The sequence below is a fragment of the Hyperolius riggenbachi genome, chromosome 3, assembly GCF_040937935.1.
Source record: "Hyperolius riggenbachi isolate aHypRig1 chromosome 3, aHypRig1.pri, whole genome shotgun sequence".
Classification (NCBI taxonomy): domain Eukaryota; kingdom Metazoa; phylum Chordata; class Amphibia; order Anura; family Hyperoliidae; genus Hyperolius; species Hyperolius riggenbachi.
The window spans coordinates 134,248,016-134,270,196 of NC_090648.1; the positions used below are offsets into that span (position 1 = coordinate 134,248,016).

A 22,181-nucleotide genomic window follows, 5' to 3' on the forward strand; every position below is an offset into this window, starting at 1 on the left:
GCTCATCTCTAAGGGGAGGCTGTCCCTGCCATCTAGTAGATGGGTCTTAGGATCTGCTGTCGCACTAGCAGATGTGCACCAGCATTGGTGTCCGTGGGACACGGGTTGACAGATTTAGTCGATCAGTTTATGATCAACCCTTTTGTGTTGGATCTAGAATGGTGATGAGAGGTGTTGAATGCATGTGTGAGTGTTTGGTGGGTCCCTCCTCCGAGTCCTCCACTTCATTTTTTTATGTACTTTACAGATAAAGATAGATATTTTAAGGATTGAATCCCTGAATGTAAGGGGTGCTAATTCTGGGCTTAAAAGAGGGAGAATAATAGATTAACTGTTGTGAAATAAGATAGACATAGGTTTTCTGCAAGAGACACACTTTAAAGAAGGAAAAATCCCTAAAATTGTTAATAAAAAATATGGTAATTGGATTAACAATAGAACAACCCTAGAAAGAAGCAGGTGGAGTCTCTATCGTGATCAGTTCTAATCTAGACTTTAATGGTGAATACACACGGTTCGTTCCCGCATCGAATGCGCTGCTCGATTCCTAACGATTCGATTATTTACGAACATTTCTGAGCACATTTCGATGATTTTTAGCTCGATTGCCATGTAAAGTATGGCAAATCGACCTAACAATCCATCGAAATGCGAATCGGACATGTCGGAAATAAACAAATCAACGGCAATCGAGCGGCGCATCGACGGGAATCAAGTGCGGGAACGAACCGTGTGTATCCAGCATAAGACAGATCAGATCTTCAGAGACCCGGAAGAAAGATTCCATGTAGTGCTGGGTAGGCTCAGGGGCACACAGATTACCGTACCTTAGCCAACCTATATGCCCTAATCAGGGTCAAGTCGGGGTGATAATAGAGTTCCTGGATTTGATCAAATGCAAAGGGAAAGGAAGGATTATAATTGGGGGAGGTGGAGGGGAATTTAATTTTGCGACAGACCCCGTTTTGGATAGCACTGGTGAGTCGATAAGTGTATCAAAGAGAGCCAGAGCCAGGTATAATGACACGGTGAGACATCATAACTATTGGATGCTTGGCAAATACTCAACTTAGGGGTAAGAGGTTATGCATACTATTCCAAAACCCATGATATTTTCTCGAGGCTAGACTTTTTTTTGGTTCCCCGGACCAGGTCCAAGGGAAAATTGATGCCGAAATTGGGTTAGGTCCTTATCAGACCATGCCCCAGTGAGAGTTACTATAAACGGTTTTGGGGACAGCACAAACTAGATCTTGGAGTTTGGATACAGATCTATTAATAGACGAGAATGTTAAAGCAGAAATTCAAACTACTATTATTGAGTTTTATAAAATTAACCGCACACCTGGTGTGTCAGAAAAACTGCTTTGGGATACCCTTAAATGTGTGCTTAGGGGTATATTTATGAAGTTTAGTGGAAGGAGGAGGAAGGAAAGAAAAGAAAAGATTAATAAACTACTACAGGACTTAAATGAGGTAGAAAACCGACTTAAAAAAAAAACCCAAATAGGTCAACATGGGATAACCTGATCAGTGTCAGGGGGGAGCTTAATAATCTACTGGATTCCCATTGCCTTAGACAATATAGGACATTAAGAAAAATATATCACCTTGAAAAGAAAAGATCGGGGAAAGTATTAGCTAATTTGCTCAAAAAGGACCATAGTTCTAATTTTATTGAAAAAAAATCAGCGACGAGAATGGGACTATACAATTCGCAACACATAAGATAGGATCTGTTTTCGCACAGTTTTATCAGAAACGATATAATCTGTCAGAGACCATAGGGGACTCGAAGAGTAAAGAACTCGAGAAGCCTGTGGCCATGCAAGTCCTAGAAAAAAAAATGTATGTAGCAATCATATCTTCTGCACCACTGTATAGAGTACAAAGTTCCATAACAGTTAGCTCTGTCCACATCTTGACAACTCCTTTTCCCCCAAAAATCCCAAATTTGCTGTGCCCCAACCCGTCAACCTTCCCACAAAAAAAATATGTCTTATTATGTTTTTTATTTCTTCTTTTTTTTTGGGGGGGGGGGAGAGGGAGGGGTCTGTAAATAATCAGCACCGGCGCTTCTTCAGTATCGGGTCCTCGCACTTCCGTCAGTCAGCTCAAGTCTACTCAGGAGAAGTGAGCCCTTTTCCTGCGTATACTGGAGCTGACTGACGGTAGTGACGGGACCTGGTTCCCGAAACTGCAAACAGCGGAGAACGTGAGGTATGCATAAATCTTTTTACTATGTTCAGCTCTGGTACACTTTAAAATATTGTAAGACACAGATTATATTTTGATTTCTACAGCCATTGTAAAACTATACTGCCTAACTTCAATAAAGCTTGAAATGTGGAAAAAAAAAAGAAAAGGCATGCTTGCTGTGATGCTCTCTCTCCTTAGAAGAGAAAATGGGGAGGGGAAGAGGAGGAAACAGGAGGGTGATAGTAGGAAACATCACAGCAAGCCTAATTTTTCAAGGAATGATTACCGAGATTGAGAAGAGGAACAGATAATATACAGAGCCATGTGAATCCAGCATGAACACACCTCTGTACTTACTTTAGGTAGCTTTGTCTTAATTCGGGTATCATTTAAGGAACTGCTGTTCAGGAAAGACTTTTGCAAACAAAAAAAAAACTGAGAATCCCCCATGAGGATATGCACTAGTCCAACACTTGTCGATTCTGTCAGATTTTAACTGCTTACATTTTTCGCTGTAGGAATACTCTAAATGACAGTTTATCTGCTGTCTACTGCAGCTAGAACTGTGTAACTCTCACTAATAAGTAATTCTCACTAATAAGTAATTAGGGGACAATTTCAATAGTTTAATATTTATCTGTATGGACGCTCAATAAACATTATCATACATGAGGCAGTCAAAGCTTGGATTTCAAATCAAAATAGGACTATAAGGTTCCTATTTAGGATTATGACTATCAATACAGTTGTTATCTCATCAGTTTATTGTAACGATTGTGGAACTTCCTCCGTGATCAGCGCACAACGCGTGCGCTGATACGGCGGGAATCCTCCACAAGCGTATAATTGCAGGAACCCAGCAAAAGGTGCTACGCACCCGTAGAGGGAAATTCCTGTCGGCAGATGGCGCTGAGGAGTGCAGAGGAACCAATCCTCTGTACCTCCACAAATGCCAGACAGGAATTGTACGAAGCGCAGAATGCAATTGCAAGAGAAGCGAATGAGAACGAGCAAAGGGACAGGTTGTATGTGTGTGCGCCAATCCAGTCGCCACCCCGCGACAGCGCACACACAACAGCAGATACGAAACAGAAACGCAACCGCAAGAAAGGCGATTGCCAAAAGTGACACAAGGCAGACCAGAACAGAATATGAATATAGCAAAGGAAGCAGCAAATCATACAATGAGGAGATACGGAAAATAACAAACGCTAACTGAACGCAAACACCGCACTCATTTGCAACAGTGCACGCGTTCATGCGCGGTCTCCACATGATAAGCACAATAGAGACAAGCACGCCTAACTAACCATTGACAGACAAACATGTAACAGAGGACGCGAGCGCTTGCTTAACGGTTACCTCACCGAGCCTCCAGCAAGCGTTCGTAGCAGACAAGACAGACACACGAAAACAGGGACAAGCGAGAGATAGGATCCACAGCACTAGCAAAAGTGGCTAGCGCGATCCAGGAAGACAGAACAGAAGAATCCACAGTACTAGCGCAGGATGCTAGTGCGATCCAGGTACAGAGTAGCAGAACAGAAGGATCCACAGCACTAGTGCTAGGCGAGTGCGATCCAGGGAGACAGAGTAGCAGAACAGAAGGATCCACAGCACTAGCGCAGGATGCTAGTGCGATCCAGGAAGGCAGAACAGAAGGATCCACAGCACTAGCGGAAAGTGGCTAGCGCGATCCAAGGAGAAAGAACAGAAGGATCCACAGCGCTAGCGCAAGATGCTAGTGCGATCCAAGTGAGACAGATCTGAAGAGATAGCTGGTAGCAACCGCTGCACCAGCTATACTCCAAGAACAGAGATCAGAACGATTTCCTGTCGACCACCGCGGGGACAGGACAATCGCAACAGAACAAACAAAACAGATAAGCAATCCTAACTGCACTAGGGGAACCTGCCTAGCGCAGTTTCCAGGAACTACTCTAAGCTGATCTTCAAACAGAGAGTAAGGCTGACACTCCTCCAGGAGTGTTTCACAGGAAGGAATCCTTATGACCAGCCAAGCATTGTGGGAAACACATAGTACTTATAGTACACGCCTCCAATGAATGTGGCCAGGCAATTTGCATGACAACGTATGCAAATTCCTCAGCAAGCACAAGCTGCAAAACTGACAGAAGCTCTCCTTTCCAGAGTCCTGCAGCATGCAAACCTAAACAATGGTCAAAAAGCTGCCTGCCTGCACAGGCAGCTGAGCAGATCATTACATTTATATTCACTTTAGGTCTGCTTCAAACAAGTTGGCATCATTATCTGACTATTTGAGTTTCTTTTATACTGTATACAGTATATACAACATTCTGCAAAGTGCTTAATGTGAATTTCATTTTCACAATGAATGTGAATTTTCATTTTGCCTAATACTGCTATATTGTTGATAAGCAACGCACGGCACATCAAATACAGCAGAACACAATATAATAAAAGGTACTAATCAGGGACGGCTTGTCAAAAATTATCCACAAAGTAGTCATCAACAAAACCACAGTATAACAAACAAGAAAGACTAATTGTACATTTCCTACATAAAAGGCGTAATTCATAACATAACACATAGCTGAGAATAAAGAGAACAGAAAAACCTTCTAAAGGTTTAAAATGCCTATGAAGTGTTTACTTGATTAAAGAGTTTATCCTTAATCTCTTGTGACATGAAGCCATGGATTGATTCAAATGTTGCTTTGCATCAATAAGTAACATTAACAAGCTCCCATGGCTATTGATATGAAACAAAATAGCCCAGTTTACCCAAATGTCACTTACTATCAGGCTGGAGTTTGCAGCTCTCATGTGGGACCTGATGTCACTGAGTCCTGTTTCACACGTTTCTCACCATGCCTGTATTGACTGGATTGAAGAATATTGACTTAGAAGTGGGATTTTTGTTCCTATATCCTATCATCCAGCCTTGGGTCTCGTACACATGCATGAGGACTGCTGCCCACATAGATCGGGACTCAGGGCCGTATTTACCATAAGGCACTGTAGGCGCCTGCCTTATGAGGTGGCTTCTCTTCCTTCACAAAAGCCCCCTCTCTCTGCAGAGCCGACGGGCGATGTCACTTACCACTTGGCTCCAGTGCGGCAGCTGCAGGCAGTCACATAGTTGGGGGTGGAGATCCGAGGCTTAATCTGTGGCTTCTGTGAAAGTAGCATGATGGGCGGTGTGGGTATTGCAGCCTCCTCCCTCTGTCCCTGCACCGCAGTAGCTGCAGCACATAACAGCTATGCACTTTGGCCCAGTGCTGGGCCGAAATTACGCATGAGCGTAATTACGCATCGTAATTCAATGTAAATTTACGCGTAACTTACGGTCTTACGTGTATTTATTTACGCGTAAGCGGTAAAGTGGTATCGTAATTACACTGTCTACCGCAATTGCTAGGTATGCGTACTTTTACGAACACTTACGCGTAATTTTACGCGTAATTACTAACGTAAAAACTCCCCTTTTCTAAGAGTAGCCAATCAGTCAACATCCTAAGCAACAAATAGTATCTTCTCCCGCCCTTCAGTATAAGCGTACGTTTTGACGCATACGAATGATATGTACGCAATAACTGTCACATTGACGGCTATTGCGTACATATCGTCCGTATGCGTAAAAAAATACGCATTAAGGGGTATTACGGCACTATGCGTAACATCGTAGTGTAAGCACCTACATTACGGTATCCTTACGCGTAACTGCGTAAGTTTACGCGTAATTACAGTGATGTACCGTAGATAATTTCCTACGCCGTAACCGTAATTGCATAATGCGTAATAGCGTAAAATTACGCGTAACGATCCGTAAGCGTAGATTTTTCCATTACGACCAGCACTGATTTGGCCACACACACTGCCATTTGCCACCTGCTCTTCCCATCTTGGTGGGGGGTAGGCTTGAGGCAATGTTGTGTGTAGCCCCAATTGTTTGTAGCCCAGTCCCCTATTTTGTGTGTAGCCTGTTTTGTAAGGTAACTAGGGCCATAATTGTATTTATTATTAAAGTAGAGATGGCCTTATCTAAGATTTTGCTGAGCAGGTCTACTGTTTGAATTATACTGTTGCTAGGCTCATGTACATTTAGCTCTGTGATATAATAAAATAAGGGTCAGGGTTTGGGGTACGGTCTGTATTAAGGGGTGGAGTTTTGGGCACTAGAATCGCTGTGTCTACAAGCTCCTCAAGTGTAAATCTGGCCCAGTCAGGACTTGATCCCGACCCTCAGGTGATAGCTCAGAGATGAGTGCCGTACAAATGGCCTAGAGCAGTGATCTGCAAACGTGGCTCTCCAGCTTTTAAGGAACTACAATCCCCACAATGCATTTGCCTTTATGAATCATGACTGTGGCCGTCAGACTCCTGCAATGCACTTGTAGTTCCTTAACAGCTATAGAGCCAAGTTTACAGATCACTGGCCTAGAGGCTAGCGATACATCTGCTGCTGGGGGAGGAGGAGGGATAATTCACAGTGCTGGATGGAGTGGCTTCCAGTGGGTAGGGTCAGAAAGAAAACAATACACCCGGGAAGGGGTGGGGAGAAAGGCAGTAGGGTGTTGGATATTGCTAAAGATTCAGCATGCCAGATCCTTAGGCAATGTCAAGGTGCTCCAGTACACATGCTAGATTGTAGGCTAATGCAGTCCTTATTGGTCACCATGGCAACTTTAATCCAGTATGTGTATATTAGTGATTGACAAACATGTTTGTTGGTGCCCTCAAACATGCTAAAATCACCAAATTTGCAGGGTATGTCAATGAGAACAGCAGGAACAAGAGGATTTTTTTTCAAAAAGATCTTTTAAGATACCTTGATTGAAGATCTCTGCGCTCCCGCCTCCACAAACTCCTCTCTTCAATTAAGGTATCTTTGTTGGATCATTTCCAAGGATACTATCGTTGGAACATTAATTGAAGGTAAGTATATTGGTTAATTAAGAATATTAAAGGACTTCACTTTAATATTCTTAATTAACTTAATTAACCTGTGCGCTGTGCAGTGCACTGTTTGTGCATGGCAATATTAGTGGAAGCTAATGCAATAGGCCCATTGTCCCTTGCTGCCCCAAGACCAATCCTTCTAAGTACCAAACCTAAATGAAAAACAGGGTGATGTGGGGCATGCTAATTATTATATATGCCCTTTTAGGACTTCCCTTTAATGTATTTCTTGCACATAGATGCTTTTGTGATCGTTTCTGTGCACAAATCCCTAATGGCATTTTTTTTAAATCTTCCTTATATTTTATTTCAGAGTCATTTCAATCAAAAATTATTATCCTGGCGTTAGAGTGATTATACAGATCCTGCAATCGTGCAGCAAGGTAAAGCTCATGTGGGTTTATTTAACAGACAATCCTAATTTTATTGTGTATTACAGTAAGCCTACTGGGTATATTTAAATGCATCACAGGTGTTTTCGAGAATGATTTTACTCTGACTAAAGAATGGTTCTCCTCTGTATGTGAGAATATAAACTGGTAAGCTGTGTTTTTTACATTTTGTCAGTATAAGCACTTAAGCAGGCAAGTCCGATGAAGGCCAAAAGCTTACTGTTTATTCATCTCTAAGTTAGCCAATAAATGGCATCATCCTATTTCAAAACTTCTTGCTGTCACACTGATGGCCAACACAGTACAACGCTCTACTGCTTCTTTTACTCTGATATGGTTATTAAAATATGTGATTCTCATTAAACAATTTATTAGGACACTTTTTTTTTGTTAAGTAGAGCAAAGGAAAAATATTATACTGACAAGGATATAGTTGAGGTTTGCTTTAGAGTGTTGCAAATCACATAAAAACTGTTCTCAACGGCTTCTAATTTTCTATGGAGAGATAACCCCGTGTTTCAGTTGCATAATTCAGATATCAGTAAAGAAATATAACTTCCACAGCCCTCTAACAACAGGGACACTTTAAAGCAGCAGGGACAGCACATATATAAGTAGATAAATACTTGTTCTACTTACATAACAGATGTATTGTACTGTCCACATTTTGATTTCAGTGAATTTTATATAATAAATAAAGAGAAAACTGTTCCTGGCATTTTCCATATCAACTCACGCTGACTGAAGCCAATCCTGATGTCATTTCCTCCCTTACTTTTTTTGTCCTAGAAACTGCACTGTCGTAGCTAGCTTGCTTTGTAAACACGTGTGAGCACAGCATAGATCGTATTTCAGCAGCTCACTGAACTGCCCTCAGCAAATCAGTGAGGAGCAGGAATATGACAAGTTCCTTCTCGTCAGCAATGTACCAAATAGAGCCAGGCTGACTGAGATAAGATTTATTACAGCAGAAAGATGTATGATTAGATTACAGTGCTTGCAGTGCAGGGTGAGGTTCCAGGCTGCATAATAAACACAGAGCAGTGGGTAAATGAAATTTGATTTTATGGCTGACAATCCCGCTTTAAGTTAAAAATAAACATATCTTCCTAGGGACATTATGTGTTTGATTATTATTGTTAGTGGTGTTGAGTGATCTTTTTTTTTACCTTGAAAAGCTGGATTATAAGAATATACCAACCATACAGTATACCAATAGATGGTTTCAGTGCTTGGTGCTTGGGCACCGCTATAGCACTAATGCTATAGTGCGCACCATGCGCAAGGGTAATTTCGGGGTTACTACTCCTTCCGAGTTGCTACTTAGAGGGGGAGTATTATTTAAGGCTGCCACATTGCACCGCAGAAATGAGGGTTCCGATGACCCTGCACCACGATTCGAGAGTGCCATATGCATAGGCCCGCCCCCCGGGCTAGTGAAGTACTCCCTGCTGCCTAGGAAGTATGTCACTGGGATTCCAGTCAGTCCACCCATGTGCACTGCATCACACTGCGCTCTGGTAGTGCACAATGGTCTCCGTCGCCCATTGATTTACATTACTGCACAATCTGTGCAGCAGGCATGGATCATGCGGTAATGCGCTGCAGACTTTGTGTTGGGATTGTGGCATTTTTTTTACTTTCAGCGCATCGTGTCGTATAGTGTGAACTGTGCAGGTCTCAATAGACTTTCATGGCCCTTGGGGTGGGGAAGTGTGCAACACGGTGTACAAGGGGCCTAAACTAAATGTCTAATCAATTGGCATGGGCCACACTTGTTGAAAAGCACATGTGATTTTATGATTTAACCACTTAAGGACCGCGGTGTTAAACCCCCCTAGTGACCAGGCCTTTTTTCACAAATTGGGCCACTGCAGCTGTAAGGCCTCACCGCAGGACTGTACAACTCAGAACAAGTGATTCCCCCCCACCCTTTTCTCCCCACCAACAGAGCTTTCTGTTGGTGGGGTCAGATCGCCCCAAGGAATGTTTCTTTATTTTCAATAAATATTTATATTATTTTTTATTACATTTCCTTACTTTTTTTTGTATTTTTCCCTCCCTCCCCATCAGCCTATCACAGGGATCGGCTGTGATAGGCTTCTGTCACAGCAGATCGCACCTATGTCCCCCGGGGGGACAGCTGTGTCACACGCCTGTCCCCAGTACAGTGATGCCTCAGATCACAGCGCTGTACAATGTTAATAGACGGCCGTGTAACAGTCTCCAAGCGGCGATCGCGGAGTGGAGCTCTGCAAACGCCATAGGAAGCCATTCACGCCAATCAGCGTGGAGTGGTCCTGGGGCTGCCGCACTGCTGACGCCAATCGGCGTGGAACAGTCAGCAAGAGGTTAATGGCAATGCCCACATTCATTTGCATGTCTGCGATTTTTTTGGCCACAATACTCACGCGTTTAGAAAAACTGACTCCCACACATAAAATTGCAATGCTCGTGTGATTCCCATAGACTGCTTGCAGGTGACGGCAGCCTATGGGGGCCTATATGCCCATGAAAATACACGCAAAATAGGAAAAATCGCCCACGTAAAGCCGCCAATGTTTTATGTAAACGCAAGTGTGGCTTCTACTTTAGTGTATGGTACTCCAAAGAAGAATGGTATATGTGCTCAGTTTAAAGAGACACTGAAGCGGAAAAAAAAATATGATGTTATGATTTGTATGTGTAGTACAGCTAAGAAATAAACCATTAAGATCAGATACATCAGTCTAATTGTTTCCAGTACAGGAAGAGTTAAGAAACTCCAGTTGTTATCTCTATGGAAAAAAGCCATTAATCTCTGCGACTTTCAAAGTCGTGGAGAGGGCTGTTATCTGACTTTTATTATCTCAACTGTTACTAAACAAATTCCTTTTTCTCTGACAGAGGAGAGGTCATTACTTCACAGACTGCTCTGAAAGACTCATTTTGAATGCAGAGTGTTGTGTAATCTGCACATATTATAGAATGATGCAATGTTAGAAAAAACACTATATACCTGAAAATAAAAATATGAGAATATTTTCTATGGTGCTAATCTTCTAGTAATTATTCATAGTACACAACCAATTCATTATATCATATTTTTTTTTTTTCGCTTCAGTGTCTCTTTAAGTACAGGCCCCATTTTGGTACAACTGGGTGCATCAGAAAGAGTTTCAATCAGACCTCTTTGCAAATGTTGATCATCTTTCTGTCTATCAATGGGGAACAGTTCCTAGGATTGTAAAACCACACTACCATTCCGGATGGGGAAGTTTTGAGCAGCTTGTCAGTGCTTATTGTGAATTAAGAATGTTACAGTCTGGCCAGGTACACAAAAAGTAAAACAGTTAAATCTGCGCTAATTAAAAGCTTTTTTTTTCCCCCACTATGGTATTTTCAACTTTCATTTAACATAAACTGCAACAACTCATTTGATCATTAAGATAACTGCATTATTTTCTGCTCAATTAACTGCTATGTGTTGCAATGCCTTTACCAAGTAAATTAGCGTCCCTTCATTTCTCAGTGTGTATATATACTGTATATGACACATCACCTTCTAGGAGGACTCTAATTCCCCACCTGTAATGCCGACTGTAGTCTTCTAACAAGCTCGTGACAATCCTTTACTTTAATTAAAGTTTCATACTTCACCGCTGACATGTGAAAGCAGGATTTTGTGTGTAAAGCCGCCTCATTAACACATTGTTACGTTGAAAAATGCCTTCCTGCCTGTGTGCTGACAGGTGATAGCAGAGCAAGCAGTAAATTAACACTGCTGATTTATTAATCTTAAAACTGGTGTGTAGGAAGCAAACTCCAGAGGATTGCAAAACTTCATTAATATATTCTAGAAAAAGTAAAAGTACATGCTGAATAAACTCAAAGATTTTTTTTTCTTTTTAACTACATATTTTCTTTAGTTATGTTATCAACCTTGGTTAGAGTTTTTTGATAAAAGTTTTTAATGGGTAAAGCTACATATATATATATCTCAAATTATTGTGGCCTGCTGGGATTGGGATGATCTCTGTACAGTACAGATTTGTAAGTAGCCTGGAGGCTAGTAGCGCGTCTGTTAACCACTTCCCGACCGCCATATATACAATTGGCGGTCGGGAAGTGGACGCCGCAAGGACCGCCGTATTGACAATTGGCGGTGGTCCTTGTATGGGCATGGGCGGAGCGATCGCATCATCCGTGACGCGATCCTCCGCCTCCGCCTGGCGCCGCTCACCCGCCGGAACATCCCGCCGGCCATACGGAAGCGCCGGCGGGATGTTAACCCGACGATCGCCGCATACAAAGTGTATAATACACTTTGCAATGTTTACAAAGTGTATTATACAGGCTGCCTCCTGCCCTGGTGGTCCCAATGTCCGAGGGACCACCAGGGCAGGCTGCAGCCACCCTAGTCTGCACCAAGCACACTGATTTCCCCCCCCCCCTGCCCCAGATCGCCCACAGCACCCATCAGACCCCCCCCTGCCCACCCCCCAGACCCCTGTTTGCACCCAATCACCCCCCTAATCACCCATCAATCACTCCCTGTCACTATCTGTCAACGCTATTTTTTTTTATCCCCCCCCCCCTGCCCCCCACACCCTCCTGATCACCCCCCACCCCTCAGATTCTCCCCATACCCCCCCCATACCCCCCCCAGACCCCCCCCCATGTACTGTATGCATCTATCCCCCCTGATCACCTGTCAATCACCTGTCCATCACCTGTCAATCACCCGTCAATCACCCGTCAATCACCCCCTGTCACTGCCACCCATCAATCAGCCCCTAACCTGCCCCTTGCGGGCAATCTGATCACCCACCCACACCATTAGATCGCCCGCAAACCTGCCGTCAGATTACCTCCCAAATGTATTGTTTACATCTGTTATCTTCTCTAAACACCCACTAATTACCCATCAATCACCCCCTATCACCAACCGTCACTGTTACCTATCAGATCAGACCCTAATCTGCCCCTTGCGGGCACCCAATCACCCGCCCACACGCTCAGATTGCCCTCAGACCCCCCCCCCTTATAAATTCGCCAGTGCATTAATTACATCTGGCCTTCCCTGTAATAACCCACTGATCACCAGTCAATCACCTGACAATCACCTATCACCCATCAATCACCCCCTGTCACTGCCACCCAACAATCAGCCCCTAACCTGCCCCTTGCGGGCAAACTGATCACCCACCCACACCAATAGATCGCCCGCAGATCCGACATCAGATCACCACCCAAGCGCAGTGTTTCCATCTATTCTCTCCTCTAAACACCCACTAATTACCCATCAATCACCCATCAATCACCCCCTATCACCACCTGTCACTGTTACCCATCAGATCAGACCCTAATCTGCCCCTTGCGGGCACCCAATCGCCCGCCTACACGCTCAGATTGCCCTCAGACCCCCCTTATCAATTCGCCAGTGCAATATTTACATCTGTTCTCCCCTGTAATAACCCACTGATTACCTGTCAATCACCTATCAATCACCCCCTGTCACTGCCACCCATCAATCACCCCCTGTCACTGCCGCCCATCAATCACCCGCTGTCACTGCCACCCATCAATCAGCCCCTAACCTGCCCCTTGCGGGCAATCTGATCACCCACCCACACCAATAGATCGCCCGCAGATCCGACGTCCGATCACCTCCCAAGTGCAGTGTTTACATCTGTTCTCTACCCTAAACACCCACTAATTACCCATCAATCACCCCCTGTCACTGCTACCTATCAGATTAGACCCCTATCTGCCCCTAGGGCACTCAATCACCCGCCCACACCCTCAGAATGCCCTCAGACCCCAGCCCTGATCACCTCGCCAGTGCATTGCTTGCATCTATTCCCCCCTCTAATCACACCTTGAGACACCCATCAATCACCTCCTGTCACCCCCTAGCACACCTACCCATCAGATCAGGCCCCAATTTGCCCCGTGCGGGCTCCTGATCACTCGGCCAAACCCTCAGATCCCCCTCAGACCCCCTTCCGATCACCTCCCCAGTGCATTGATTGCATCTATTTTCCCCTCTAACCACCCCCTGAGACACCCATCAATCACCTCCTGTCACCCCCCTAGCACTCCTATCCATCAGATCAGGCCCAATACAACCTGTCATCTAAAAGGCCACCCTGCTTATGACCGGTTCCACAAAATTCGCCCCCTCATAGACCACCTGTCATCAAAATTTGCAGATGCTTATACCCCTGAACAGTCATTTTGAGACATTTGGTTTCCAGACTACTCACGGTTTAGGGCCTGTAAAATGCCAGGGCGGTATAGGAACCCCACAAGTGACCCCATTTTAGAAAAAAAGACACCCCAAGGTATTCTGTTAGGTGTATGACGAGTTCATAGAAGATTTTATTTTTTGTCAAAAGTTAGCGGAAATTGATTTTTATTGGTTTTTTTTCACAAAGTGTCATTTTTCACTAACTTGTGACAAAAAATAAAATTGTAAGGCTTGGTGGTGTATTCTCCACAGTCAGCATGCAACGCATGAGCTGACGTGGAAGAGGTACACACACTAGCACAAAGAAACAGGCTATCCCTAGTATAGTGGAGGGGAGGACTGACTCCAATAGGAGATTGTGGCGCACAGAGCCGGTGCAGATCTGACAGCCACAAACAATGCTTTCGTTATAACGTCTCAGCGCAAAGTAGCGCTGAGCGCATAAACCAGAACTGAGGAGATCAGGACAGGTAGACAGAATGAACGCTTGCTAGCTAGTGGCTACTTAGCGACAGCAAGCGTCCAAAACCAGACAGACTGGAATGAGGCAGCCAATGCGTTGCGGCGATGGCGTGCCTCACAAAGACAGGACAGGATAGTCAGGAAATAGCAGGATCGAGATAGATGAACGTAACACAGATAAATATACAATAAGTATGTTTTCCTAGCGTATTACAATTACAGCTATCAATGAAACTATTTGTAACGTCTGACTAACATATGTATATATCGGCAATGAACCGATATATGACATAAGCAGGAACGCTGACTAGGACTGGAGTAATACAGGGAACAGGACTCAGAAGGATTTGCTATCTCTTCGCAGAGATGAACGCAATCCACAAACAGTAACAGAACAGGATTCAGAAGGATTCGTTATCTCCTCGCAGAGATGAACGCAATCCACAAACAGGAACAGGATAACTAGCTCAGCACGGGTGCTCACGGTACGCGCAAACTACCAAAACGTGCTGGAAAACTGACTAACTGAACACAGGAAATAAACAATTCGTGTACGTATATATCAGCGACACTGATGTATCAACGTAACACGAATACAAGGAAAATAATAAACGTGCTGGTATGCATATATATTGGCAATGAACCAATATATGATGCAAAACCAGCAAAGTATCTTTAGAACAAGAAACACGATCGGGGGCTGAAGCGACAGCAAGACGGGCTTAAACTGAAGCTATGGAAACCCAAGGAAACCCTGCAGGAAGCAGATCTTTATACTGAGGTCATCCAATGGGAGCAGACATGCAGATTCGCACACAGGTGAATGATAATCAGTCACAAGCTGATAGCAGGGAAAGACAGACAAAGCTATGCAGCTTGCATGGAAATAGATCAGAACTGCCTGAGCTGCAGCACTACTACTTCCAGCAACAGCTGCTGCAGCAGCGATCATCACAAAAATCTTCTATGAACTCGCCATACACCTAACGGAATACCTTGGGGTGTCTTCTTTCTAAAATGGGGTCACTTGTGGGGTTCCTATACTGCCCTTGCATTTTAGGGGCCCTAAACCGCGAGGAGTAGTCTAGAAAACAAATGCCTCAAAATGACCTGTGAATAGGACGTTGGGCCCCTTAGCGCACCTAGGCTGCAAAAAAGTGTCACACATGTGGTACCGCCGTACTCAGGAAAAGTAGTATAATGTGTTTTGGGGTGTATTTTTACACATACCCATGCTGGGTGGGAGAAATTTCTATGTAAATGGACAATTGTGTGTAAAAAAATCAAACAATTGTAATTTACAGAGATATTTCTCCCACTTAGCATGGGTATGTGTAAAAATACACCCCAAAACGCATTATACTACTTCTCCTGAGTAAGGCGGTACCACATGTGTGGCACTTTTTTTTACACCCTAAGTACGCTAAGGGGCCCAAAGTCCAATGAGTACCTTTAGGATTTCGCAGGTCATTTTGCGACATTTGGTTTCAAGACTACTCCTCACGGTTTAGGGCCCCTAAAATGCCAGGGCAGTATAGGAACCCCACAAATGACCCAATTCTAGAAAGAAGACACCCAAAGGTATTCCGTACGGAGTATGGTGAGTTCATAGAAGATTTTATTTTTTGTCACAAGTTAGCGGAAAATGACACTTTGTGAAAAAAACCAATAGAAATCAATTTCCGCTAACTTGTGACAAAAAATAAAATCTTCTATGAACTCACCATACTCCTAACGGAATACCTTGGGGTGTCTTCTTTCTAAAATGGGGTCATTAGTGGGGTTCCTATACTGCCCTGGCATTTTAGGGGCCCTAAACCATGAGGAGTAGTCTTGAAACAAAAATGACCTGTGAAATCCTAAAGGTACTCATTGGACTTTGGGCCCCTTAGTGCAGTTAGGGTGCAAAAAAGTGCCACATATGTGGTATCGCCGTACTCGGGAGAAATAGTATAATGTGTTTTGGGGTGTATTTTTACACATACCCATGCTGGGTGGGAGAAATACTTCTGTAAATGACAATCTTTTGATTTTGTTACACACAATTGTCCATTTACAGAGGTATTTCTCCCCCCCAGCATGGGTATGTGTAAAAATACACCCCAAAACACATTGTACTACTTCTCCCGAGTATGGCGATACCACATGTGTGGCACTTTTTTGCACCCTAACTGCGCTAAAGGGCCCAAAGTCCAATGAGTACCTTTAGAATTTCACAGGTCATTTTGAGAAATTTCGTTTCAAGACTACTCCTCACGGTTTAGGGCCCCTAAAATGCCAGGGCAGTATAGGAACCCCACAAATGACCCCATTTTAGAAAGAAGACACCCCAAGGTATTCCGTTAGTAGTATGGCGAGTTCATAGAAGATTTTATTTTTTGTCACAAGTTAGCGGAAATTGATTTTAATTGTGTTTTTTCACAAAGTGTCATTTTCCGCTAACTTTTGACAAAAAATAAAATCTTCTATGAACTCACCATACTCCTAACGGAATACCTTGGGGTGTCTTCTTTCTAAAATGGGGTCACTTGTGGGGTTCCTATACTGCCCTTGCATTTTAGGGGCCCTAAACCGCGAGGAGTAGTCTAGAAAACAAATGCCTCAAAATGACCTGTGAATAGGACGTTGGGCCCCTTAGCGCACCTAGGCTGCAAAAAAGTGTCACACATGTGGTACCGCCGTACTCAGGAAAAGTAGTATAATGTGTTTTGGGGTGTATTTTTACACATACCCATGCTGGGTGGGAGAAATTTCTATGTAAATGGACAATTGTGTGTAAAAAAATCAAACAATTGTAATTTACAGAGATATTTCTCCCACTTAGCATGGGTATGTGTAAAAATACACCCCAAAACGCATTATACTACTTCTCCTGAGTAAGGCGGTACCACATGTGTGGCACTTTTTTTTACACCCTAAGTACGCTAAGGGGCCCAAAGTCCAATGAGTACCTTTAGGATTTCGCAGGTCATTTTGCGACATTTGGTTTCAAGACTACTCCTCACGGTTTAGGGCCCCTAAAATGCCAGGGCAGTATAGGAACCCCACAAATGACCCAATTCTAGAAAGAAGACACCCAAAGGTATTCCGTACGGAGTATGGTGAGTTCATAGAAGATTTTATTTTTTGTCACAAGTTAGCGGAAAATGACACTTTGTGAAAAAAACCAATAGAAATCAATTTCCGCTAACTTGTGACAAAAAATAAAATCTTCTATGAACTCACCATACTCCTAACGGAATACCTTGGGGTGTCTTCTTTCTAAAATGGGGTCATTAGTGGGGCTCCTATACTGCCCTGGCATTTTAGGGGCCCTAAACCATGAGGAGTAGTCTTGAAACAAAAATGACCTGTGAAATCCTAAAGGTACTCATTGGACTTTGGGCCCCTTAGTGCAGTTAGGGTGCAAAAAAGTGCCACATATGTGGTATCGCCGTACTCGGGAGAAATAGTATAATGTGTTTTGGGGTGTATTTTTACACATACCCATGCTGGGTGGGAGAAATACTTCTGTAAATGACAATCTTTTGATTTTGTTACACACAATTGTCCATTTACAGAGGTATTTCTCCCCCCCAGCATGGGTATGTGTAAAAATACACCCCAAAACACATTGTACTACTTCTCCCGAGTATGGCGATACCACATGTGTGGCACTTTTTTGCACCCTAACTGCGCTAAAGGGCCCAAAGTCCAATGAGTACCTTTAGAATTTCACAGGTCATTTTGAGAAATTTCGTTTCAAGACTACTCCTCACGGTTTAGGGCCCCTAAAATGCCAGGGCAGTATAGGAACCCCACAAATGACCCCATTTTAGAAAGAAGACACCCCAAGGTATTCCGTTAGTAGTATGGCGAGTTCATAGAAGATTTTATTTTTTGTCACAAGTTAGCGGAAATTGATTTTAATTGTGTTTTTTCACAAAGTGTCATTTTCCGCTAACTTTTGACAAAAAATAAAATCTTCTATGAACTCACCATACTCCTAACGGAATACCTTGGGGTGTCTTCTTTCTAAAATGGGGTCATTTGTGGGGTTCCTATACTGCCCTGGCATTTTAGGGGCCCTAAACCGTGAGGAGTAGTCTTGAAACGAAATTTCTCAAAATGACCTGTGAAATCCTAAAGGTACTCATTGGACTTTGGGCCCTTTAGCGCAGTTAGGGTGCAAAAAAGTGCCACACATGTGGTATCGCCGTACTCAGGAGAAGTAGTATAATGTGTTTTGTGGTGTATTTTTACACATACCCATGCTGAGTGGGAGAAAGATCTCTGTAAATGGACAATTGTGTGTAAAAAAATTAACAAATTGTCATTTACAGAGATATTTCTCCCACCCAGCATGAGTATGTGTAAAAATACACCCCAAAACACATTATACTACTTCTCCTGAGTACGGCAATACCACATGTGTGGCACTTTTTTGCAGCCTAACTGCGCTAAGGGGTCCAAAGTCCAATGAGCACCTTTAGGCTTTACAGGGGTGCTTACAATTTAGCACCCCCCAAAATGTCAGGACAGTAAACACACCCCACAAATGACCCCATTTTGGAAAGTAGACCCTTCAAGGTATTCAGAGAGGGGCATGGTGAGTCCGTGGCAGATTTCATTTTTTTTTTTGTCGCAAGTTACAAGAAATGGAAACTTTTTTTTTTTTTCTCACAAAGTGTCATTTTCCGCTTACTTGTGACAAAAAATAATATCTTCTATGAACTCACTATGCCTCTCAGTGAATACTTTGGGATGTCTTCTTTCCAAAATGGGGTAATTTGGGGGGTATTAATACTATCCTGCAATTCTAGCCCCTCATGAAACATGACAGGGGGTCAGAAAAGTCATAGATGCTTGAAAATGAGAAAATTCACTTTTTGCACCATAGTTTGTAAACGCTATAACTTTTACCCAAACCAATAAATATACACTGAATGGGTTTTTTTTATCAAAAACATGTTTGTCCACATTTTTCGCGCTGCATGTATACAGAAATTTTACTTTATTTGAAAAATGTCAGCACAGAAAGTAAAAAAAATCATTTTTTTGCCAAAATTCATGTCTTTTTTGCTGAATATAATAAAAAGTAAAAATCGCAGGAGCACTCAAATAGCACCAAAAGAAAGCTTTATTAGTGACAAGAAAAGGAGCCAAAATTCATTTAGGTGGTAGGTTGTATGAGCGAGCAATAAACCGTGAAAGCTGCAGTGGTCTGAATGGAAAAAAAGTGGCCGGTCCTTAAGGGGTAGAAAGCCCTAGGTCCTCAAGTGGTTAATATAGAGGGACAAGGGCAGCCTTAGGCATATGCCATCTGTGCACATGTGCTGGGCCACCATTCACCGGAAGGGGTAGGGGGACACCTCTTGCTCTCTCTGAGGGAAGAACTGGTCACTATGGCTGTACACATCACTGCCAGTGTCTCAGGTCAAAGCAGCGCAGCAGGTCACAGTGACCAGTGGCGTAGCTAGAAACCTCTGGGCCCCGATGCAGAATCTGGATGTGGGCAACAACAGCCCCCCTCGCAACACCCGAAGCACACACATATCCAAATCCCCATAACTGTGCATGGCATGGCTATATCAATTCCGCTTTCCAGCAGCATGGCTGCCACATTCAATTTGCAAACATACGCAGCACCCAGAGGACATAGGGCAATTAGTAGCAAGATGCCAGTCTGAAGGAAAATAATCGTTATGTGCGCAGCATTCACCCGATAATAATTATTATGTGCGCAGCATTCATCAGAAAATTGTTATGTGCGCAGCATTCACCAGAAAATAATCGTTATGTGCGCAGCGTTTACCAGAAAATCGTTATGTGCGCAGCATTCACCAGAAAATCGTTATGTGCGCAGCATTCACCAGAAAATAATCGTTATGTGCGCAGCATTCACCAGAAAATAATCGCAATGTGGGAGCATTCACCATAAAATAAACGCAATGTGGGAGCATTCACCAGAAAATAATCGCAATATGGGGAGCAGTCACCAGAAAATAATCATTATGTGCGCAGCATTCACCAGAAAATAAACGCAATGTGGGAGCATTCACCAGAAAATAAACGCAATGTGGGAGCTTTCACCAGAAAATAAACGCAATGTGGGGGAATTCACCAGAAAATAAACGCAATGTGGGGGCATTCACCAGAAAATATACGCAATGTGGGGGAATTCACCAGAAAATAAACGCAATGTGGGAGCTTTCACCAGAAAATAAATGCAATGTGGAAACTTTCACCAGAAAATAAACGCAATGTGGGGGCATTCACCAGAAAATAAACACAATGTGAGGGCATTCACCAGAATATAAACGCAATGTGGGAGCATTCACCAGAAAATAATCGCAATGTGGGGGCATTCACCAGAAAATAATCGCAATGTGGGAGCATTCACCAGAAAATAATCATTATGTGGGGGCAGTCACCAGAAAATAATCGTTATGTGGGGGCAGTCACCAGAAAATAATCGTTATGTGGGGGCAGTCACCAGAAAATAATCGTTATGTGGGGGCAGTCACCAGAAAATAATCGTTATGTGGGGGCAGTCACCAGAAAATAATCGTTATGTGGGGGCAGTCACCAGAAAATAATCGTTATGTGGGAACTTTCACCAGAAAATAAACGCAATGTGGGGGCATTCACCAGAAAATAAACACAAAGTGAGGGCATTCACCAGAATATAAGCGCAATGTGGGAGCATTCACCAGAAAATAATCGCAATGTGGGAGCATTCACCAGTAAATAATCGTTATGTGGGGGCAGTCACCAGAAAATAATCGTTATGTGTGGACAGTCACCAGAAAATAATCGTTATGTGGGGGCAGGCACCAGAAAATAATCGTTATGTGGGGACAGTCACCAGAAAATAATCGTTATGTGGGGGCAGTCACCAGAAAATAATCGTTATGTGGAGGCAGTCACCAGAAAATGATCGTTATGTGGGGACAGTCACCAGAAAATAATCGTTATGTGGGGGCAGTCACCAGAAAATAATCGTTATGTGGGGGCAGTCACCAGAAAATAATCGTTATGTGGGGGCAGTCACCAGAAAATAATCGTTATGTGGGGACAGTCACCAGAAAATAATCGTTATGTGGGGCAGTCACCAGAAAATAATCGTTATGTGGGGACAGTCACCAGAAAATAATCGTTATGTGGGGGCAGTCACCAGAAAATAATCGTTATGTGGGGGCAGTCACCAGAAAATAATCGTTATGTGGGGGCAGTCACCAGAAAATAATCGTTATGTGAGGGCAGTCACCAGAAAATAATCGTTATGTGGGGGCAGTCACCAGAAAATAATCGTTATGTGGGGGCAGTCACCAGAAAATAATCGTTATGTGGGGACAGTCACCAGAAAATAATCGTTATGTGGGGGCAGTCACCAGAAAATAATCGCTATGTGGGGAGCAGTCACCAGAAAATAATCTTTATGTGGGGGCAGTCACTAGAAAATAATCGTTATGTGGGGGCAGGCACCAGAAAATAATCGTTATGTGGGGGCAGTCACCAGAAAATAATCATTATGTGGGGGCAGTCACCAGAAAATAATCGTTATGTGGGGACAGTCACCAGAAAATAATCGTTATGTGGGGGCAGTCACCAGAAAATAATCGCTATGTGGGGAGCAGTCACCAGAAAATAATCATTATGTGGGGGCAGTCACCAGAAAATAATCGTTATGTGGGGGCAGGCACCAGAAAATAATCGTTATGTGGGGGCAGTCACCAGAAAATAATCGTTATGTGGGGGCAGTCACCAGAAAATAAACTTGTTCAAATAAAAAAAAATTCACTCACCTGGCCAGCCTCTGACGTGAGCTCCCCGACGTGCTCCTCCAGCGACGATCCTGCAGCGGAGCAGCCAGTTTCTCCCTCGCTGACAGGCAGAGTGCAGGGCTACGGGAAGATGGCGCCCGAAGCCCTGTACTGGAGACACAAATAGTCTCTAGTGCAGGGCTTTGG

The 22,181-nt window shown here is 43.5% G+C and overlaps 1 protein-coding gene across 4 annotated transcripts in view; it reads left to right on the forward strand.

Annotated features, from left to right (window-relative positions):
* Nucleotides 1–22,181, forward strand: part of KCNU1 (potassium calcium-activated channel subfamily U member 1) — a 330,251-nt gene that overhangs the window by 73,635 nt on the left and 234,435 nt on the right. For all 4 annotated transcript variants that reach the window (XM_068274953.1, XM_068274954.1, XM_068274951.1 and 1 more), the window contains exon 13: nucleotides 7,457–7,526. In XM_068274953.1, coding sequence (XP_068131054.1) covers nucleotides 7,457–7,526 — 70 coding nt within the window. The remainder of the gene's footprint in view (nucleotides 1–7,456; nucleotides 7,527–22,181) is intronic.